At 40.1% G+C, this 19,116-nt stretch overlaps 1 protein-coding gene across 4 annotated transcripts in view; it reads left to right on the plus strand.

Moving 5' to 3' along the window:
* The first annotated feature begins 1,199 nt into the window (after nucleotides 1–1,199).
* The window catches only part of LOC143164582 (phosphatidylinositol-binding clathrin assembly protein-like), a 33,968-nt gene continuing 16,051 nt past the window's right edge, over nucleotides 1,200–19,116 (plus strand). For all 4 annotated transcript variants that reach the window (XM_076347350.1, XM_076347352.1, XM_076347353.1 and 1 more), the window contains exons 1-8: nucleotides 1,200–1,664; nucleotides 9,680–9,822; nucleotides 12,619–12,694; nucleotides 13,538–13,640; nucleotides 13,804–13,897; nucleotides 13,990–14,101; nucleotides 15,209–15,315; nucleotides 15,926–15,967. In XM_076347350.1, the coding sequence (XP_076203465.1) occupies nucleotides 1,535–1,664; nucleotides 9,680–9,822; nucleotides 12,619–12,694; nucleotides 13,538–13,640; nucleotides 13,804–13,897; nucleotides 13,990–14,101; nucleotides 15,209–15,315; nucleotides 15,926–15,967 (807 nt within the window). In that variant the 5' untranslated portion in view covers nucleotides 1,200–1,534. The remainder of the gene's footprint in view (nucleotides 1,665–9,679; nucleotides 9,823–12,618; nucleotides 12,695–13,537; nucleotides 13,641–13,803; nucleotides 13,898–13,989; nucleotides 14,102–15,208; nucleotides 15,316–15,925; nucleotides 15,968–19,116) is intronic.

Here is a 19,116-nt window from a genome sequence, read left to right on the forward strand (position 1 = left end):
CTGACGGCAGTTCTGAAACGTTTTCCTGGTAATGGTCCAGCTGCAACCGGCCAGTGTCCGTGTCGGAGAAACCGCTGTCACACCTGGCAAAAGCTGCGCCCCTGCTCCTGTCTGCTCTCCGGAAAATGGCAAACAAGTGAACACACACGTGCAGTGAACCACCGGTCCTCCCCCCCATTTTTGGCTGGACCCATCACCCGGTTCCTGTCCCGCCCGGTTCTTTGGTGTAATTTTAAACGACAAGACCCATCTCCTCCAAACCAGCTCAATGCCAGGCAGCCACCGCCGCTGCGGTTTAACAGGTTTTCAGCCGCCCTCCCGATGCGATCCGTTCCCCGCCGGAGGAGTTTCTCCTGAAGCTCTTCAGCAGCCTCACTCACGGAGGAGCGGGCACGCAACCCAGCCCAAGAAGGGTTCCGTTTCCTAAGGAGGAGACCCAACAGGCTCAGCCGGGCAGGTCGGGCTCTTTCTTTTTACGGATGTTGCTTCTGCAAATGAAGTCTGCAAGAGCAAAGTTTTCCGAGGAGCTTTTATTCTTCCTCCGCAACCTGCAAGAGAGGGAGTTTCCCCACAGCGCGCAGCAACGCTGGGAGGTCCTTCCACGCCTCTGCAACCCTGCGGACGCCGATGTCGCTGCCCGAGGCTCCATGGCAAAACTCGTCCCACCGAAGACTACCGATCGCAAGTCCCGTTAGACCATTTCCTCCACCGCTCTGACAGCGCGCGGCCGTGCTGGACCGCCGGCGGTACTTCTCTGACCGCAGGAAACGCAGTGACGACCGACACGTTTTTATTTCTTTCTTTTAAATCCGCCCAAAGAACAAAGAGCTGGTGGAGGAGGAGGTTCGGGCCGTGTGACCGAGAGCCCCCCTGCCCTGCCGGGGGGGGGGTTCCCCGCCGCCAGCGGGGACACCTGACGCCCCGGCGGGAGGGACGGCACCCGCTCCCAACCCGCCAGACGCCCACTGACGTCCCCTGTGACGGAAGAGCCCCGCGGGGCACGCGGCCGCACCGCGCGCGGCTTCCCGCCGCCCGCCGCGCGCGCCCGCCCCAGGGGCGACGGGGCGCGCCGCGCAGCGCCGGCCGACCCCTCCGGAGCGGGGCGGGCGCGCGGGGCGGGCGCGAGGGGCGGGGGCGAGGCGGGCGGTCACCTGACGCCGCCGCCGCCGCCGCGGCCGCCGCCATTTTGTCTGGGAGTGTAAATGTGAAAGGGAAAGCCGGAGCGCAGCCCGCGGGAGGAGGCAGAGGAGAGCGGGGCCGGGCGCGGCCAGCTGAGCCGGCGGGGCCGGGAGGCGAGGGGTCGCCGCCGCACCGCAGAGCAGCGCGGGGCTGTGGGAAGAGCCGCCGGTGAGGCGGAGCCCGGCGAGGACTCCCCGGTCGCCCTCGCCGGCGTCGCATCGGAGCGGGCTGCCGGCGCTCTTCGCCCGGGGAGGCTGCGCTCGTCCCTCGGCCGCGGGGGAGCCGCTGCCCCGGCCTTGCTGCCCGCCGCGGCGGGTCCGCGGGGGGAGCCGCTGCCGCCAGGGCCGCGCCGACGATGTCGGGGCAGTCGATCACCGACCGCATCACGGCGGCGCAGCACAGTGTCACCGGTTCGGCCGTCGCCAAAGCCGTCTGCAAGGCGACGACCCACGAGGTGATGGGCCCCAAGAAGAAGCACCTGGACTGTGAGTATGACCCCGCGGTGGCCGCCTGCGGCCTGCGCCCCGCGGCGGAGGCGGGGGGTGGCCGGGGCGGGCCCGCGGTTCGCCCGCCGGGCAGCCGCTTCGAGCCCCGGGGCAGCCGGTGCGGCCTCTTCCCTCCTGCTGCGGGCGGTGGGGGGCGGAGGGGAGGTGAGAGCCAGCGCGGCCGCTTGCACCTGGGAGGGGGGTTGTCGCGTAAAGCTGGGTGAACCTGACTGGTTTGCTCCTCAAAAGTTATTTACACCTGGAGGGAGTGAGCTTTGTAACACCCTGTCGCGCCCGGGAAACAAAACTATTCCAACCTTGTGAACTCTTCCCTATGAGAGCTGCTTCGTTTATGTGCTCTGGATACAGCACTGCTTATTAATCTGGCACCTAGGGAAAAGGTGGGTTAAGTGGCGTGGTTTTGCTGTTGTGAGTGAGAAGTTAAATTTTTAAGCGCTCCTCTGTGCATCTGGTGGAGTGCAGCTGTTTAAGTATTTCTAACGTTTCCCAAAATATCATAGCTTTCTGTTTTATGGCTCTTGAAACGAGGTAAAAAGACTTGAAGCGAGGTAAAGGGAAGGGCAAAGGTGGACCAATATATCTCTCCAGAATGAGAGTATGTTGCCGCTGATATTTTTAAATTTAATATGTTAAAACTCCTTTCTGTATACCAAAAGATGCAGAAAGCTACCCTTGATATCTACAAAAGTATCAGTGGTGTTGCTTTGCTTCAGATTTTAGTAACTGGATAGCAATTGAAGTTACTGTTTGACTGCTCAAAAGTGCACTGAATGCTTCAAACCTCGTAGATGGTGAATAGGTGTACTGCACCACGTATTAAAAGTGAAGTAAGTGTGTGTGTTTCCATTAGGGAGAGGAAAGAAGACATGAAGCTTTATGCTGGTTTCTTCAAAGTCAACGGAGCATGCTGGTAGTTTTGCAGGACTCGTTCAAGTTGGTGGTGCTAAGGAGAGTCTGCAGTTCAAGCTCTCAGAAGAAGCGTACTGAGTTATACTGTTTGAGGATAGTTTGGCGCTCTGACGCTATGGCACTCGTCTGTTAAAACAGATGACTTGCGTGAGAGCTTTTGGCATGGATCGAATAGTTAAAACTGACCAAATATATACCTCATTTGTTATTGATCTAAACGGGTGGAATCCAGCTACAGTAAGTGAATATTGCGGCTACTCTGTTGAAATTAAAAGCCTTAAAACTGGGTAACTGACAATTTCTTTTTTAAAGATACCTTTTAAAAGTTACCTTATTTTATCTTGTCTTGTGTTCTGCCTGTGGTAGAACAACTTAATGAGGTAACCTTTGAGTCCAGAAATGGCAACATAACAGGAAGCCAGAAAGTGGTGACAGCTTGCTCAATAGTTTGAAAGCTTTTGAAGCTTAAAAGAGGTAGTGTATTGTTTGAAAATATCCTTAAAATAATGTCATCTCCTATAAGTTACCCTCACAAAATAAGAAAATGGAAACTTGGAAAAACTCTTAACTTGAGAACAGGATAAACTGAGGTTGCCTTTTGAGTATCAAATTCCTTTGAATATTTTTTGATACAAACCTGTTTAGAGCTGTCAGTCTCCTGAAGGTCCCCTTCTGTGCCAGATGAGTTCTGTGTTTTGGTGTAATTCACTTTCTCAGACTTCAGTCTAAGACAAACTAAAAGCTTGCTGTTCTGACTTGGTATCTGAAATAGTGGAATGCTTTGGTGGGGTGGGGAAAAAAAGATGTGAAATACGGTACCACAGATATCTCTGTAAGGGGTTAAAAAAAAATCCCAATGAACGTTCTCCAGTCTTCATTGAGCGTACCCAGGCGCTGCTTTTCAAACATCTGCAAGCCTTTGCGTGGCACTTCTTATTTTTTTTCACTTGTACACAAAACTTACTTGTATTACCTGCTTGCATTTAAGATACTAGTTTAAATACTGTAATCTCTGGAAAAATCACACAATGTATTTTCAAAGATACAGTGCAAGTACCTTCCAATTTAAGTACTAAAGACAGTTTTAAGAAGGAAAACATAGCTTGGATTTAATGCAAAACTCTGCTGGTTGCACCTTGGTCGCTACATGTGTGTGTCATTCAAAATGCTACACCATCTGGTATTACTTGTAATTGCTCAAGAAAAAGCTTCACCAAGAACATGTTTTTGAGAGTTGCTGTAGTTGTATCGGGGATCGTGGAGGAGTATCAGTTTGTGCACTCTATTCAGATTAATTCTTGAAATGCCCTTGTTGCCAAGTTTCCTCAGCAAGAAAAACTATAATAGCACAATATGGGTGTTTACAGGAAGATGTTACGCATGCAGTGTGTGAACTAGTATTTAAGAGTCTTGGGTTTTGTCTGGCTACTAACTGCTGAGTAGTATAGTCATATTTTTCTTGAAGAGCAAAAAAAGAAACACAAAAAAAACCCCAAACCTAAGCAGTGTCAATGGGAATACTTGGGGTTTTCTCCTTTTAAAGTAGGTCACGGTGTCCTAAATAAGTCAGCAGATCTATTTCTGTAGTATTTTGTAATATTTTAGGATAACATAAAGTGTTATAGAGAGGCTGATCTTTTCTTGTAGTGGAGCACCTGAAGATCTTGTCTCTTCTTCCCCAGGTTCTCTCACTTCCCCTCAGCCTCCTGAGTTTGGGTTGCAGTGGAGTGGGGCTAGATTATGCTTTTGGTGGCATATCTCTTGGCTAACTGTTGAAAAAAATAAATTAAAGCCGTAGCCAAGTTGGTAACTGGCAGAGTAGACTTGTGTATAGACCAAAATTTAGAAAAATACAAACCCCTAAATTCATTGCATCTTAAACTTTTAAATGAACACAGTAGTAAAGGAAAAAACAACTCCTATTTAACTTGTATACAGCCCACTTAAGAAGCACAGGGGAGGGCAAAGTAGTTAACATTACTCATCAAAACTTAAAACTCCTATACATACACAAACTTTGGAAATCTTGTAAGAAGTGGTAACTCGGGTACTGTAAAATTGTATTATGTAACAGAATTAGGCTCTTAAGCCTTTTCCTTTAGGAGAAGGTTCATGTCTCCACCAAATCATCGCAAACTTTGTTTTGCCAATAATATCACGTTATGACTATCACAGTTTTTGGTTGTTTTTCTATCTGCCCATTCTTACTTTTGGCAGCTAGAGCTCATGACTGTCGGGTGAATGCTGATGCGGTGTGGTTCTTGCAGAGATATGCAAGTTGTGGTACAGTATGAAGAAATACTCTTGAACTCTTCCACAGACAGTAAGGTGGCTGTCTTTGATTTGAAGCTCTTTAGTAATCTGTGAAGCTCTTCAATACAGTAATTGAGGAAATTTGACTTGAACAAAAAAAAAAATAGTTAATATTTTTGTAATCTATAAATGTGGTTTTTATTTAGAAATTGCTTAAGGCTTTTAAAAAAAATTTATGGGCCATCTTGTATCCTTGTTTAGTGGGGGAGTGAGACAGAATAGCTGAATTGCTTTGCTTCTGATAAAGTAACTCTAAGTTCAGATTTAGCTATTATATAAATGAAACTTAAAGATTGCTATCAAATCTGCACTATCAGAGCACATGGGCATAAAAATATTTGTATCAGTCAGGTGCTATCTTTGAATTAAGTCTTCAAGCAAGAATTGTTGTGTTCCTTGGGCTACATTGAGAAAGTTTGCTGAAGTGGCTCTTCTGTTTTATGTTTTTGTAATCTATAGTTTATGGTGCAACTTCCAAAAAGAAAATGTAATTTTTTTTCAAGACTGCAAAGGTTAAGGAGACTGGTCTTCATTCTTGTATCTGCCTTAGAGCAGTTTCAGTCCTGTGACAAAGTGGAAGAAATACGGGACTATTAAACCATTATGGTTGTCTTTAACTTATGTATTTACAGTTCTCTTGAGAGAGGTATTCCTGAATCAAGAAAGTGATGACTGTTACTTGAAAGTTGAAAAGTATGTCAGTTTTTATTGGTGCCTGGCTGAGAATTCTCCAAAAACCTGATTTTTTTAATATCTGGATTTATGCGTGCTGTTCTCCAAAGAGCTGTATGGTTTCATAGATGATGTGCTAGTATTTCAGATGAGCTGTGGAAGAGAAATCCTTGGTACTTTTCTAGGCAGTAAGATTTCCACAGCTCTTCCAGGCTGCTTGAAAACACCTATGGTACTCTTCCGGTTTAAAGCAGTTTGACTTTTTTTTTCTTTTTTTCCTGTGTGATGTTAACATGTTTCTAAATTCCATTCTAGAAATAGCACCACAGTTTCACTTGCAGTTGAAACGATTCCTCTGGGTAATTGGCAAAATGCTTTGAGTTGTAAAGTGTTTATATAAGTAGTGCGATAAGAAAATGAGCATCACTTGCCCTACACATTTCATTCCAGTTTTTGCTGCCAACATCCACATTACAGTTGCCCAGCTGTCAGTCTCTCAGGTGCATGTGTTCCTTTATACTTCTAGATGTATGGTGTTAATAGCTTTTTCCTCCTTTGTTGCCAGCTGTAACAGATCCATACAGTTGTTTCTATGTAGATATTTCTGTTGCAGACTTAGAAGAATCATATTAGAGAAATGACACTTGCTTTTTTTGTTACGTATCGCAATTGCTAGAATTCAAATGTGATGCTAGCTTTATTATTACTAGTTGTAAAATAATAATAATAAAAAAATTGCTCTGAGTAGCCTTATTAAAGAGTCTTTTTAAACTTACTTTTTTGTAATACGCTCTTAGGAAAGTCCAGTTTTGGCCTATAAAATGCACTGAGATTTTTTTTTCCACTGTTCATTCTTAGTTTAGTATTTTAGAGATGTTTTGTTTGCCTAAGCATGTATTCTTCAGTATTGGCAACTGTGGCTTATGTGTTTGTGCATTCAAGGAGATTTTGAAACCAAAGACCACAATTGTGCTAAGTGCCCTCAATAAAAATTGTCTTCAGGGGAGTCAGTATGTGTTGCCTTCAGCACGTGTCTAAAGTGCATGGGGCTTGCAGCTCACTCAGGTCCTCTTAACCTCAAGCACAGCTTGAATTAGACTCTGAGTCCAATTAGCCCTACATATGTGAAATATTTCCTTTTGGTTGCCTTTTAAAATGGTCAGGTTCACATCTTACAGAAGCAAGTACCACATGCTGGAAAACCTTACTAGCGCTCTTACAGAATTACTGGAAACTGCACTTTTCAATCACACGGAACCACACTTGTGGAATAAAACGATAACATATGAGCTGCTCAAATGTACCAGAGGTCTATCAGCTTCCACTCTGTTACTGTCACTTGACAGAAGACTTCTTTTAGTCTTGTGTACCAAAGCAGAAGGCAGTTGCTCCCTTCTGAAGGTAGACATCTGGATGGCTTTTTGTGGTGATGCCTTTATGATGGCATGATAAGCCAAAACTTTTTTTATGGATGTGTGGCTTAAGGAGAGGTGATCGGTTACAGCATTTGATATAGTTGCTAACAGTAGGATTTCTGTCACATTGTGCCTGAGCAGCACTATAAGAACACGTTTGATATCAGTCTTAGACATAAGTGTATGCAAGGGATCTCCCAGGTGTTTCAGCATCATCTTAGGGTCTACTGGTACATCTGCTAGTAGACCTTAGCTTGAGGGAAGGTGACAAGATTGAAATCTCTGTGGAGAGTACTGGCAAAATATGAATGAAATTAGCTTGGCTAATTTGACTTGAGAGCAGAAACTTGTTTGTTTTTAACCTGGATCTTCCCTCCCAGTTTCATCTATTATTTAGTAAGCACTCTTAATATTGAAAATCTTCAGTGAAAAATTTGACTTGCTTAGTGGTCATGTGAAGAAGGACTTTGTGCAGAAATAATATTTTCAATAGGCTATCTGTGTGGTCTTTGACCTCAGCAGATCAATGGAATTTCTTTAACTGTTACCTAGTAGTAATGTTACAGGTATTGCTCTGTACAGAGTTTGTGGAGTTTTTGTTGATTGTTTTTTTGTTTGGTTGGTTTTTGTAAACTGAGAATAGGAAGTATGACTTGTAACAGCTCTGTAATGTTTCTGTGCTGGTTACAGATGCTTCAGTGACATGAAAAATACTGAGCAAGATCTAACAGATCTTCATAATGCTTGCTTATAAACTGATTGGATTTAGGAAGACTTATTTGCCTTAATGTCTTTTGAGAGAATTACTTAGAAATGTCATAACAAAGTTCTCATTCAGTAGATGAGGCTGTTGAAATAAATTCAAGTTTTCTCTATGTATAAATTCTGGAATTGGGACTTGCTTCATTATATGGGGCAATAATTGTCTATGAACTGTTTGGACTTCTAAAAATTTTAAAGTACTTCTTAATTTGACACAGCATCTGACGATGATACAGCTGTGAGTGGTGAGCAGCATCTATCAAATGACTTGTGAAGATTCTCAAAAAACATTTGTAAATATTGAAATATTTTAATACTACTCAAAAATAAGGTTTTGATGTACAGCTTGCTTAAAACTTCTTTTCAGGGCTCTTCTTTTTGTGCAGGTATTTCAGCGTTTTTGTGTGTTACTAATAAGGATGAAAGTTTTCATCCCAAGTTATGTGTTTTGTACATATTTGGAAACCTTTGATATCAGACTGAAATTAGTAACTTATTAGAATTTGCATTTTATAGCTTTCTACCTCAACAAGATACTATCTAAAAATCTTTACTCTGTTAAAATTACTCTGGTTATTAAATTATTCTAAACAGTGATCCTTAATCAAAGGACTTTATGTTCTTAATACAGATCTTTAAGATACATCTGTAATATCTTCTGTGCACTAGAACAGATGTACATTCTAAGTGCGATATTTCTATGAAGTATTTTGTCCTAAACTATTGATATGTGATCTCTAAGTTCATGTTTAAATTGCTTATGATAATGTAGTCTGTCCTCTGCATACTGCTAATAAGACAATTAAGTTGGCCATTTCAGTGGTGCTGACACCTCAGTATTCAGTTGTTGCCCAGCTGCCCAAGCACCTACCCTTCTTCAGGTGCTTACACAGACTAACCACATAAACAGCAACGCTGCTCTGCAACCAACAGGCTGCTCACAGGCTTGGCTTAAGTGAGAGGCCACAAAGGAAGCTTTTCAAACTAGATGTTTGTTTTACGGGCCTTGCCCAGTCCTTAAGGTGTACTTTGATCACACCTGAGCCAAATTTAGCTCAGAGAGAATAAATGTCTAATGTGCATGTCTTGAGGGGTTTAGAATAGTCCTGGATTCAGTTCTTTGCTCTCTTCTCAGCACGTGCCTTCACTAGCATTCTCGGGCAGGTTTTTTTCCCATGTATCTGCTGGAGCCTGTTCTGGTTTTGTACCAATACTCGGACAGAGACTTGAAGCTCCCTGTCTCTGACCTCCCAAGTTAATGTTCTACTATTGAGCTTGTAATCAGTCTTGGACACAAAGAGCTTTTTTTATACAAAAGCCTGAGGCCTGCCATGATCCACCACAAAATACTCAGAAGGTTGGTGATTAGGTTATTTTAGCTAAGTGGAAAGGTGTGTAGATGCAAATTCTTGCTCTTAATTCTTATCGAAAAGAGGCTTATAACAGGTTTGTAGCATCTCATTTGCTGTCATGTTTGTCAGTACTCAGGCTTAGGTTGGAGTTGCAGGGTACTTGCTGCCTGTTGATCTCATGAGGTATAGATGTCTCACTTTTTCGTGCTTCTTCGATTTTCATTTTTTTTGTTAGATTGAGTGGCTTCAGACACTGAGCATCCAGAAGGTCTACGCTGGCTTTCGGACAATAATTTGGGCATAGAGTTTCTACTGGAGCAGGTTATTTATTCATGAGATATTGGGACTCCATAAAACTATTGAAATGCCTTTGAAGTTCATACTTGGAGTCTTTAAGTAAAATGCAGTGAATTTGAGCAAGGAGTGTAAAAGAGCTCAATTATTTCTTAAATAAAGAACTGAAGTTAATGCTTCCGGTATGAATTCTTAATGTAAAACACAAAATAACATGATGATCCTCTTTGAGCATATAACTCATTGTAATGCTTTGATTTTTTTTTCTTTAATGTAGATCTAATACAGTGCACAAATGAAATGAATGTGAATATTCCGCAGTTGGCAGACACACTCTTTGAGAGAACTGCAAACAGTAGCTGGGTTGTAGTGTTCAAAGCTCTAATTACAACACACCACCTCATGATGTATGGAAACGAGGTAAGACATGATTAGTTCTGTTAAAGCCTCCTTGACAGTGTTTAAAAAAATTGTCTCAATCTATGAAGCATTAGATATGTACTTCAGTTTTTCAAAGGTCTTTGTTTTTCCACTGCTGATGGCTGTAAAGTACTTCTCCAGAGAAGAAAATATTCCTTCATTATTTCAATACCGAAATATATCAGTGTTTGCAATTTACCTGCAGGTATCTGAGTTGGGCTGTGAGGGAATAATGAATGACCTTTCTAGAATAAAGACTTGAGAAACTTCTGATGAGCTTTACTTCATTAGGCTAGTGCTTTTATCAGTAAGAGCACAGCAAGAGAGTCTTGTTAGCACTCCATAAATGTGCAGCCAACCTATTAACAGATAAGAATACTTACTAAAGGGGGGAGGAATATGGTGACTAGAATATTTGATCTTGCCAATCATCTAATGGGCTATATCTTCATATGTCGTTGCCATTAACATTCCTCCGAAACAGGTTTCTATTGCATTTAGCTCACTTAAATTATTTCATCACTATTTATGAAAAGCTTCCCAGACAATAACATGACATTAGAAATGTAGCCTCTCTCGCACAGTCCTTCTGTTAACTTTGTCTTCGTCAGGTGATAGTTTAGTCCTGAACTTGTGTGTAGTCATTCTCTTAATAAATGACTGTTGACTACTGGTAATACTGAAATGATGATTCTTAAAGGTACTGCTTCCAGCCTTTAAACTGCTCTGAAAACTTAGTGTTGCCTCCTCTCTCCAAATCTCTGTGAACTTAATTGAAATGACCTGTAAAGCATAGTGTGCTCTTTGTTAACGCTTCCTCGAGTTATTTATGTGCTTAAATTGTAGTTTCAATAGATAATAGGCTGAAATTACAGAATAATATGAAGTAAAATTCACTGCTTGGAACTCACTACTTGTTCCAAGTATAAAGCTAAACTGAAGGCTGTAAATCAGTTTGTATATTTTATTCTCTCTTCTTCCAATACAGTTCATATCTACACACTGAAACTTGAAAGGAAAAAAAAAAGCAGACAACTGAACCATAGAAAAAAATCGAAACTTAAGAGTTGTGGGCTACCAGTCAGTATCTGTTTGCCCATACAGTGTTTTGTAGTGGCAGAAGAGTTGAATTTTTGTCTGTACCAAAACCGCTCCTCAGCTTTGAATGGGTGTATTTGAAACTTGAAAAAGAGTTCCTTTATACCTGCTGAGATGATGTGGCTGGAACACTAGTTCTGTAATTTCAGGTGGAACACGAGTGTACTCCTCGCTCCTCTAATACATTAAAAGAGACCTTTTTCTTAAACAGTTAAAAAATGACCATATGTCGGACTTCTATTTTAAGTACAAGTAAATACAGCAGAAGGTCAAAATGTTGTCTGAGCAATCACTGTCTTGCAGTTTCTTGTGATGAAGTTTTGGGTGAAACAGGTTAAAACTCCTCTCACGTGTGCATTGTACAATGCAAGACCCCTGACATCTGGAGAGTGAGAGTTAGCCTTGGCCCCTTTTAAAATGAGATTCAGAACTGTAGCTAATTTTGAAATGTGTATAGACAGCTTTTGAACATCACTGTTCTGTTCCTGATCACGTTCCAACTGTTTTTCTTCTTCTGTATCTCTTTGAATGCAGTACTAAGATGTACAAAGACCAGATAAACCGGCTGGAAAACAGAATAAGAAGTTAAAACAGTGCCAGAACTGTTGGTAGGCAAGCTGCGTGTTGTAGACTTGAGTGAACTCCGTAGCTATAGGCTGAGAACACATACGAGTTACTGACGAGGTGGTACGTGACAAGTTGGGGAATCATTTGGGCCCCTTGGAAGGTGAAAGTATTGCTTTCAGTTTAAATAGTACTTGTGAGAAGAATTTTCTTGTTGCTGTGCTAAGCCCTCATTACAGTTCCCAAAGAGCAGGTGCTATACTGAGCCTGACTGAAAAAATGCTGGTTTTGTGGAGTGCAATAGTCCAAACCTGGCAGACAGGTAGATTTCCACCATGAAGGGTGAAGGAACAGGCCCTGTGTGCTGTAGCAGCAGAGGGATTCAGATCAAAGATGTAGCAAGTCCCTTAAGCTGTACTGATCATAGTCGTCTTTTATGAACTAAAACACGTACAAAGAAGCAAGAAAGTCAAGAAATCACAATCATAGGAGGACTGTGTAGAACAGTGGCAGAGAAACTTTTAAAACTACCTTGCTATCTGGATGTGCTTGTCTCTTACTCGTATGTTATTTATGGAGCTAGCTATTATTTGTCAAAACTTAAATGTTGCTTAGTCAGATCGCTGCATTACAATGTATATAACATATATATAAAATTATAATCCCAGTGCTGCTGCTCACCACAGTTCCAGAAGCATTATTGTTACTAATTACTTTTAAATTTTGTAACTAAACCTGTCTCCCACTTCCACAGCAGCGGTAGAGCTATTGAAACCTCGGGAGCTTGGATAATGCGAGTGGTATTTTTGTTTTGTGTTTTCCAGCTTGTCTGTTCTAAAGTACAAAGTTAACCTAAGCAGCTTCCTCTAGGATTATTAGGCTTTTATTCATGGGCAGTGATGTCTTTTTTTATTTAGTTTAAATTTATATTTTTGCCAAATAGAGTTTTGGATTTCAGAGGCTTTGCTAATCAGTAGTTTCAAGTTTTCCTTTAAATTTTTCCCTTTTAACTAATTTCTATTGTTGATAGAGATTACTAGAAACAGTTACAAGGTAAGTGGAGTTTTCTTGTAATATGCTTAAATGTTTTGACTCTCACAACAATGATATTCTCAACTTTTTCTTCACCAACAGCGCTTTATCCAGTATCTTGCATCCCGAAACACTTTGTTCAATTTAAATAACTACCTGGACAAAAGTGCCATGCAGGGTAAGGATCTTTCACTTGAAGAAAATAACTCTACTGCTTTTTTGCTCTGTGATAGTGCCTGTGTTGGTGCACTCTAGGAGACAAATGACATTTAAATGAAAGGGTATTATGATTTATATTGCATGAGGCACCAAAGAATGTCCAACTAAGAATGCAGACACAAGGAAAGTGAGATTCTGAGTTACCTAGCTGAGTGCTAGAAATTAGTCTGTAATATATGTATCATGCATACGCAGCTGTAAATTTTAAAGAGTGAACTCTTAACGCTGACTAGAATAAACCTGATGAATATTAGCACAATGATCTATATTTGCTGTTGCATTTTAGTGTCTCAGGAGTAAATGTTTACTGGTAAGGTGCATGGAATGGTAACTAGAATGTGCTGTATAGTGAGAACTCCCTCAAATCTCTGAGAAGTCTTTAATTACTTGCCAATGGTAGAAAACATTTCTCGGTCTTTGTGTGGTTTTTGAGGCATTGCAGAGAAGGTACTAAAGTCTTCAGCATTTTACTAGGAATACATTTTTAGTCTAATTTCAAGAACATCTTAAGAGCTGCTTGGTTCTTGCCTAATATTTTCCGCTTGGTTCTTGCCTAATATTTTAATGTGTTTAGGTGTTTATTAGAAGTTTATGCTTTCCTAATCTTAGCAAGTTGGGAAGAAACTGTAACATTACATCTCAAGGTGAAAAATAGTGAATCTCAAGACTCTGGAAAGTGCCTATGAAGGGTTTTTTATGCAAGTTGATGTAAAATGGACTAGTAGGAGAATAGTTCTTGAAAAGAACTTAAAAGAAACTGTACCCCTTCAAAATGTCTAAATTATAAATGCTTAACTTTTAGGCTATGATATGTCTACCTTCATTAGGCGATATAGCAGATACTTGAATGAAAAAGCACTTTCATATAGACTTGTAGCAGTTGACTTCACCAAAATGAAAAGAGGGTAAGACTGTTACTGCTTCTTTTGTTTGGTCTTTCATATTGGGGGGGAGGGAAATACCAGTTGTTCTTGAGCTTTTGGCCCTTTGAAGCAATATAGTATTATTGAAACAGCATAATATGCTGAGGTCTCTTGGTAACTTGTAAACGTGTCTTCTACTCTGTAGGATAGATGGAGTGATGAGAACCATGAATGCGGAAAAGCTTCTGAAAACCCTTCCAATTATACAGAACCAGCTTGATGCACTCCTTGATTTTGATGTAAGTACTTTAGGTAACACTCTCTCATTTTTAAGTGAGAGTTTCGTTATTTTATTAAATACTAATTTACTTTCTCATTGCTTTCTACACAGGCAAATCCAAATGAACTAACAAATGGTGTTATAAATGCTGCCTTTATGCTCCTCTTTAAAGATTCCATTAGACTTTTTGCAGCATACAATGAGGGGATTATTAATCTTTTAGGTATGTGAGAATTTTTTTAGCTTTTGAACTTTTGTGAAAGATATTGAGAGAACTAAAGAATATAGACAATTTCTGACTGCAATTTCGTAATAAATTCTCTGCTCTATTACCATTAAATTAAGCCTGCCTTAGTTTCAGTGGCAACTAGCATAGGCTTAAACATGTGCTTCTACCTTGAAGAATACATCTTGAAACAGAAATTGAGATGAGAGGGTGACTGGTGAGACTAAAACAAAGATACCGTAAATGTGCAGTGGATAATCTTTGGCAACTGAGCTGTGAAAGTATTTAGTGAGGTATCTGGTATTTTGAGTATTTAGTATAGTCACAGTATGACTGGCTTCTGGTTTCCCATAATTTCTTTAGAGCCTGACTATTCACTTTTACCTGGTACCTGAATCTACATGAGCCTAGTAGATGACACGTAGGGTTTTTTGTTCAAGAGTGGTAAGCTCTTAGAAAAGCCTTATAATGACTATTCAAGCAAATTTCTGAATGAGAACATCTGATCAGTTTGCTCTGTTAATCCATTAGTTTTTACTCAATGAAAAATCCGTTAGTTTTTACTCAATGAAATATCTATAAGTATATAGGGCAAAACCATAAAAAGTGAAGGATGTGGTTGATACTCCTTTTGGTAGGTCAGTTCAGTATATGTACCGCTTCAGTAGCCGTTCTGATGTCTTTTGGATATGGAGCCCATTTACAAACATCAAAACATATTGATACAGGGTCTAAAAATGTAAATACATACCAGGAATATTTTCAAATGATAAAATAATTTGCCTCATTGCCAGCTAGTAAGCTGACTTCTTGAAAATATTCCCCCTAAATACCTAATTTAACAATTGCAGTGATTCACGTCCATGCTTAATAAAGCTTTGCATTATATTCTCATGTACTGAAATAGAAAAATCAATGGTTTTCTATTGACTGACTTATTACAAAAGGTGTCAGGTATTAATGTAAACTTTAAAATCTGAATAGCTTTGAGTTACTCCTGTCTGTTCTCTCCCTGAAGCTTGTCTCGAATTAACTTTTATAATACTGTGTCACCTTCTTGCTGCGAAGGCTGTTATCTTACAAGAGTTTTATTTGCATCCTCAGAAAGATATTTTGATATGAAGAAGAACCAGTGCAAAGAAGGCTTGGATATTTACAAAAAATTTCTAGCCAGAATGACCAAATTGTCAGAATTCCTCAAAGTAGCAGAGGTAAATAAATCTACGTCTATGGAAGGGATATCATTTAGCTGTCTGTACTGGTGCAGTGGTCTATATTCATAACAGCAACTTCACAAACAGATTAATATTTGCTTAACTTTGCTATAGAAGGAAGCATTCTACAGATTAGGTATTTTAAAGTTTGTATACGCTCATTAACATGAAGTGAGATTCTTGGGTATCCTTTTCATTAGCCAGACAACATAGTAAACTTTCTGAAGTGTTGTTACATTTTGAACTGTTCATGAAATTTATATGAACTGAATGTTACAGTCTATTTACAGTGCTCCCCTTTACTGTAACTGCTCAAAGTGGAGTAGTTCCAGTAAGCAATGTGGGTGTTTCTCATGCTCCCCGTAAGCTTTTCTGCGTGGAAAAGTTAGGCTGGATGAAAAGTTGGGTTTGCTTTGAGATGCAATTTAATGCACTTGTGATTTCTAAGGTGTGTTCCTACTGAAAATCGTACCTGTTCAGAAAGTTATGAATATCCCTTTTGAATATGTTAGTTTCTATGTAACATTCAGACATCACTGGTTTTTATTTTCATTGCCACTGCATGTAGTAATGTACGGGTTTTTTTCTTCTTTTTTTGTAAACCCAGCAAGTTGGAATTGATCAGGGTGACATTCCAGATCTTACTCAGGTCAGTGTACATATCGTATTGATTAACCCAATTATTTTGTTCTTTGTGTTTTTAAAGGTTGGTGTGTATCGTAGTAATCATTCATCTCAAGAATGTATTCTCTTCTATGTCTTTATATATGGGAAATATGTACGGTGACTTTTCCCGTGGATTAAATGTACTCAGTATTCACACTTTGCAGCTCCTAATAAGATTTTTGGATTGTTTAAAGCAATAAAACTCAAAATATTTTTCAAGAACTTCTGGTTTTTATCACAGAAGATTCACTGACATATAAGCTACAAGCATCTTGCCATGCCTTCAGGAAAACCTTCCATTTCACTGTAATTTAATGTCTTCCAACACACTTAAAGATTACAGTTAGCTAGTTCGGTCTAGAATTTTTTCTTTCCCCTGAGGTCTGAATAGATTTGATGTTTCTATATCAGCACTTAACGCAGGCTTCGATATTACTCAGTAATATGAGGGACATGTGCAATACAGGTTGTGCACTGGAACACTTAGCCTAAAAGGTGGAATGCAGGGGAATACCTTCTAAGTGAGGATAAATTGAGGGGCAGAAAGGAGGTGAGAAAGATGGTTTGACCTGGTGAACAGGAAACACTGATAGCCCACAGAAGGGCACAAAGTTATTCTTTGCAAGTTCCTTCAGTTCACAGGGACATTGTATTCCTAACCTAGGACCAACCCAACAGGACAGAGGTATTTGGTGTTCTTTCTGTAGCACAGAGTAACCTGATGGGTAGAATAAATGGCAGTCTGTCAGGAGACTCGGACAATAAACTGGAATGCCTTCGAGGTCTAGAGTACTCAAGCTGTTTAAGTAGAGTCAGTGTGAAACAGTTAAAATCTAATGTGTAAACTTTGAACAGTGACATCTAATCCTACACCGCCTTCACAAAATTAAATTTCATGGGTTAATCATGTAAAAATGTATCTACTGTGAAGATTTGCCTAAACTTCATCGGTGTCTTTTTAATATGGAAATCAAATCTAAACCACAAACTTCCATTGTCAGTGTTGTTCATTACTGCCTACATTATGATCTCCATCTGAAATCATACATGTTTCGAAGTACAAACCTCTAATACTTGCAGTCCTGGCAATTAATATTAACCCCTTTAAGAACTTCTAGGCCTTTGTGGTAGGAAAAGAAATATGACTGTAACCAGCAGGGTAAGAGCAGGTAATGAGTGAAAGCAGTAGTTTGTTTTCTGTTGGTGTTTGATCTTAGCATCTTACTCTCTTTTGATTAGTACTGCAGTATTCAGCTGGTCTGCATTATGCTAATCAAATTATGCTCAAGTCTGAAGTTATACTTCACTGGGTTTGTGTGTACTTGTCCAGTTAATTGGGTCATTATAAGGCTCTTCAAAGCAGGGTTTTTTTAATTTACTGAGACTAGGGGATTTAACTTTGTTTTGCTGTTCTCTATATCTGAAACTTTCAGTGAGCAAACCCTTTTATATCTACTGTTCTCACAACATTTTTTTCTAATAGCTCAGCTATTTTGTTTTAAGTGCACTTAGACATGAAAGGCAACTCTGAACTGTGGTGATAGATGTCAGCATCCTGTGTATTTTGGCAACTTCAGTGCCACTGTTAAGCATTCCACTTCCATAGTAGATTTCATGGCATTTGATAAGAGTTGAGTAATTATACATGAATTCAGTGCCACATTAAAAGAATTTGTTAAAATTTCTTAATACTAGACTTTCACAAAAAATTAATTTTCGGTGTGCTTGTGTTTCTGAAATAAGTTCTGACAGGGTCATGTCTTTTGTCTCTATTCTGGTCTACCATATTTAACTTTTTTCCAAATGCTTTGTTTACGTTTCTGGTGTATATTCTGTTCTGGGATATGCACGTTTCAGAGTTTCCTTAAGCTGTTCCTGACAACAATGGTTTTATCTCTTCAGAGGTTTATTAATTCCTGCTGCTGTATAAGTGTGTTTATTCCTTGATTCTAATGTTCACATTACTGCTACTGTTGCCAGTTCCTATAAAGAAAATACTTTCCTTTGTAGGTGCCCTGTTTCACAATGATGTTGCTTACTTTCTGTTTACAGCTGTTACTGTATTGCATGAATGCAAGTGGGTCACTTTCCTCTGTATGGATGTTAGTCTGTCAGATGTCTTTGGGTGAGAGGAGGGAGGCTGAGTCATCAAATACAGCCTTTTTCAAGTCAACATCTGTATTAGCCCAGGCATCTTTTCTGACGTAAAACTGCTAAGATCTGTTCACTCAAAATTTCATCTCTGATGTTTTGTTGGATGTCTGCAGCAGTGAGAAAGTTCAGAGAAGTTACTGGTTTGTTGGTTTTAGGTTTTATGGTTGAGGGGGTTGTTTAGAGGGTTTTAGAAACAGTAAGTATAGAATATGCTTTTCCATACAGATAAGTTTTAGAGTGGTCTTGAAAAAACAATGAAGACTTAGGAAAAACTTTCTGGAATTAGGGTATAATCGCCTAGTATTAAGATTATCTATCTAGCTGTGTCACGCAATGTCTTTTGCAAACTATTGTTCCTCCTGAAAGGTAAAAGTCTGGGTCTTTTGGTTTGATTCTTCTTTTTTTTTTTTTTTTTTTTTGTCCCTGATACCTTTCCAGAAGAGTATTTCAAAATGTTCCCCCTTGGGGTTTAGCTGTCTAGTTCAAACGCTGAATTTATTTATGACCAGTTGTTGAGGTAACTACACTGTCTTAGCTTACCAAGCTCTATTCATAGAAAGAAATATCAACTCAGGCCTTAACTTTAAGACAGGCAGTTCTACAGGATTATTCTAATTGCTTTTCTTTGCATCTCCTGTACCTTGAATTGGCCTTCATTGAATGTGGGAAGCTAGAATTGTGCTCAGTATTTCAGAGCGGAACTTGCCAAAGCCTTGTGTGATTAGTATTTTTCCTCTTTCCAGGAAATACTTCGGTCTAACTTTTGGTACAGAAGGGCTAGCAAGGGCAAGCTTGTTTTTTCTTCCAAACAATGCCTATCATGTCTGTTCTACCTACTGAAAGTTGGCAAGTGGTAAGAGAGGCTTAATGTCTCTGAAACCGTGCCAGATGAGGAGGACTGAGCTGGCAAGCAGATTAAAACTTTAGAGGTCTATTCCCTTCATCTGAATCTGCAGTAGGATTTACTTCGCTTGTTTT

Source organism: Aptenodytes patagonicus, chromosome 9 (assembly GCF_965638725.1).
Source record: "Aptenodytes patagonicus chromosome 9, bAptPat1.pri.cur, whole genome shotgun sequence".
NCBI classification, from domain to species: Eukaryota; Metazoa; Chordata; class Aves; order Sphenisciformes; family Spheniscidae; genus Aptenodytes; species Aptenodytes patagonicus.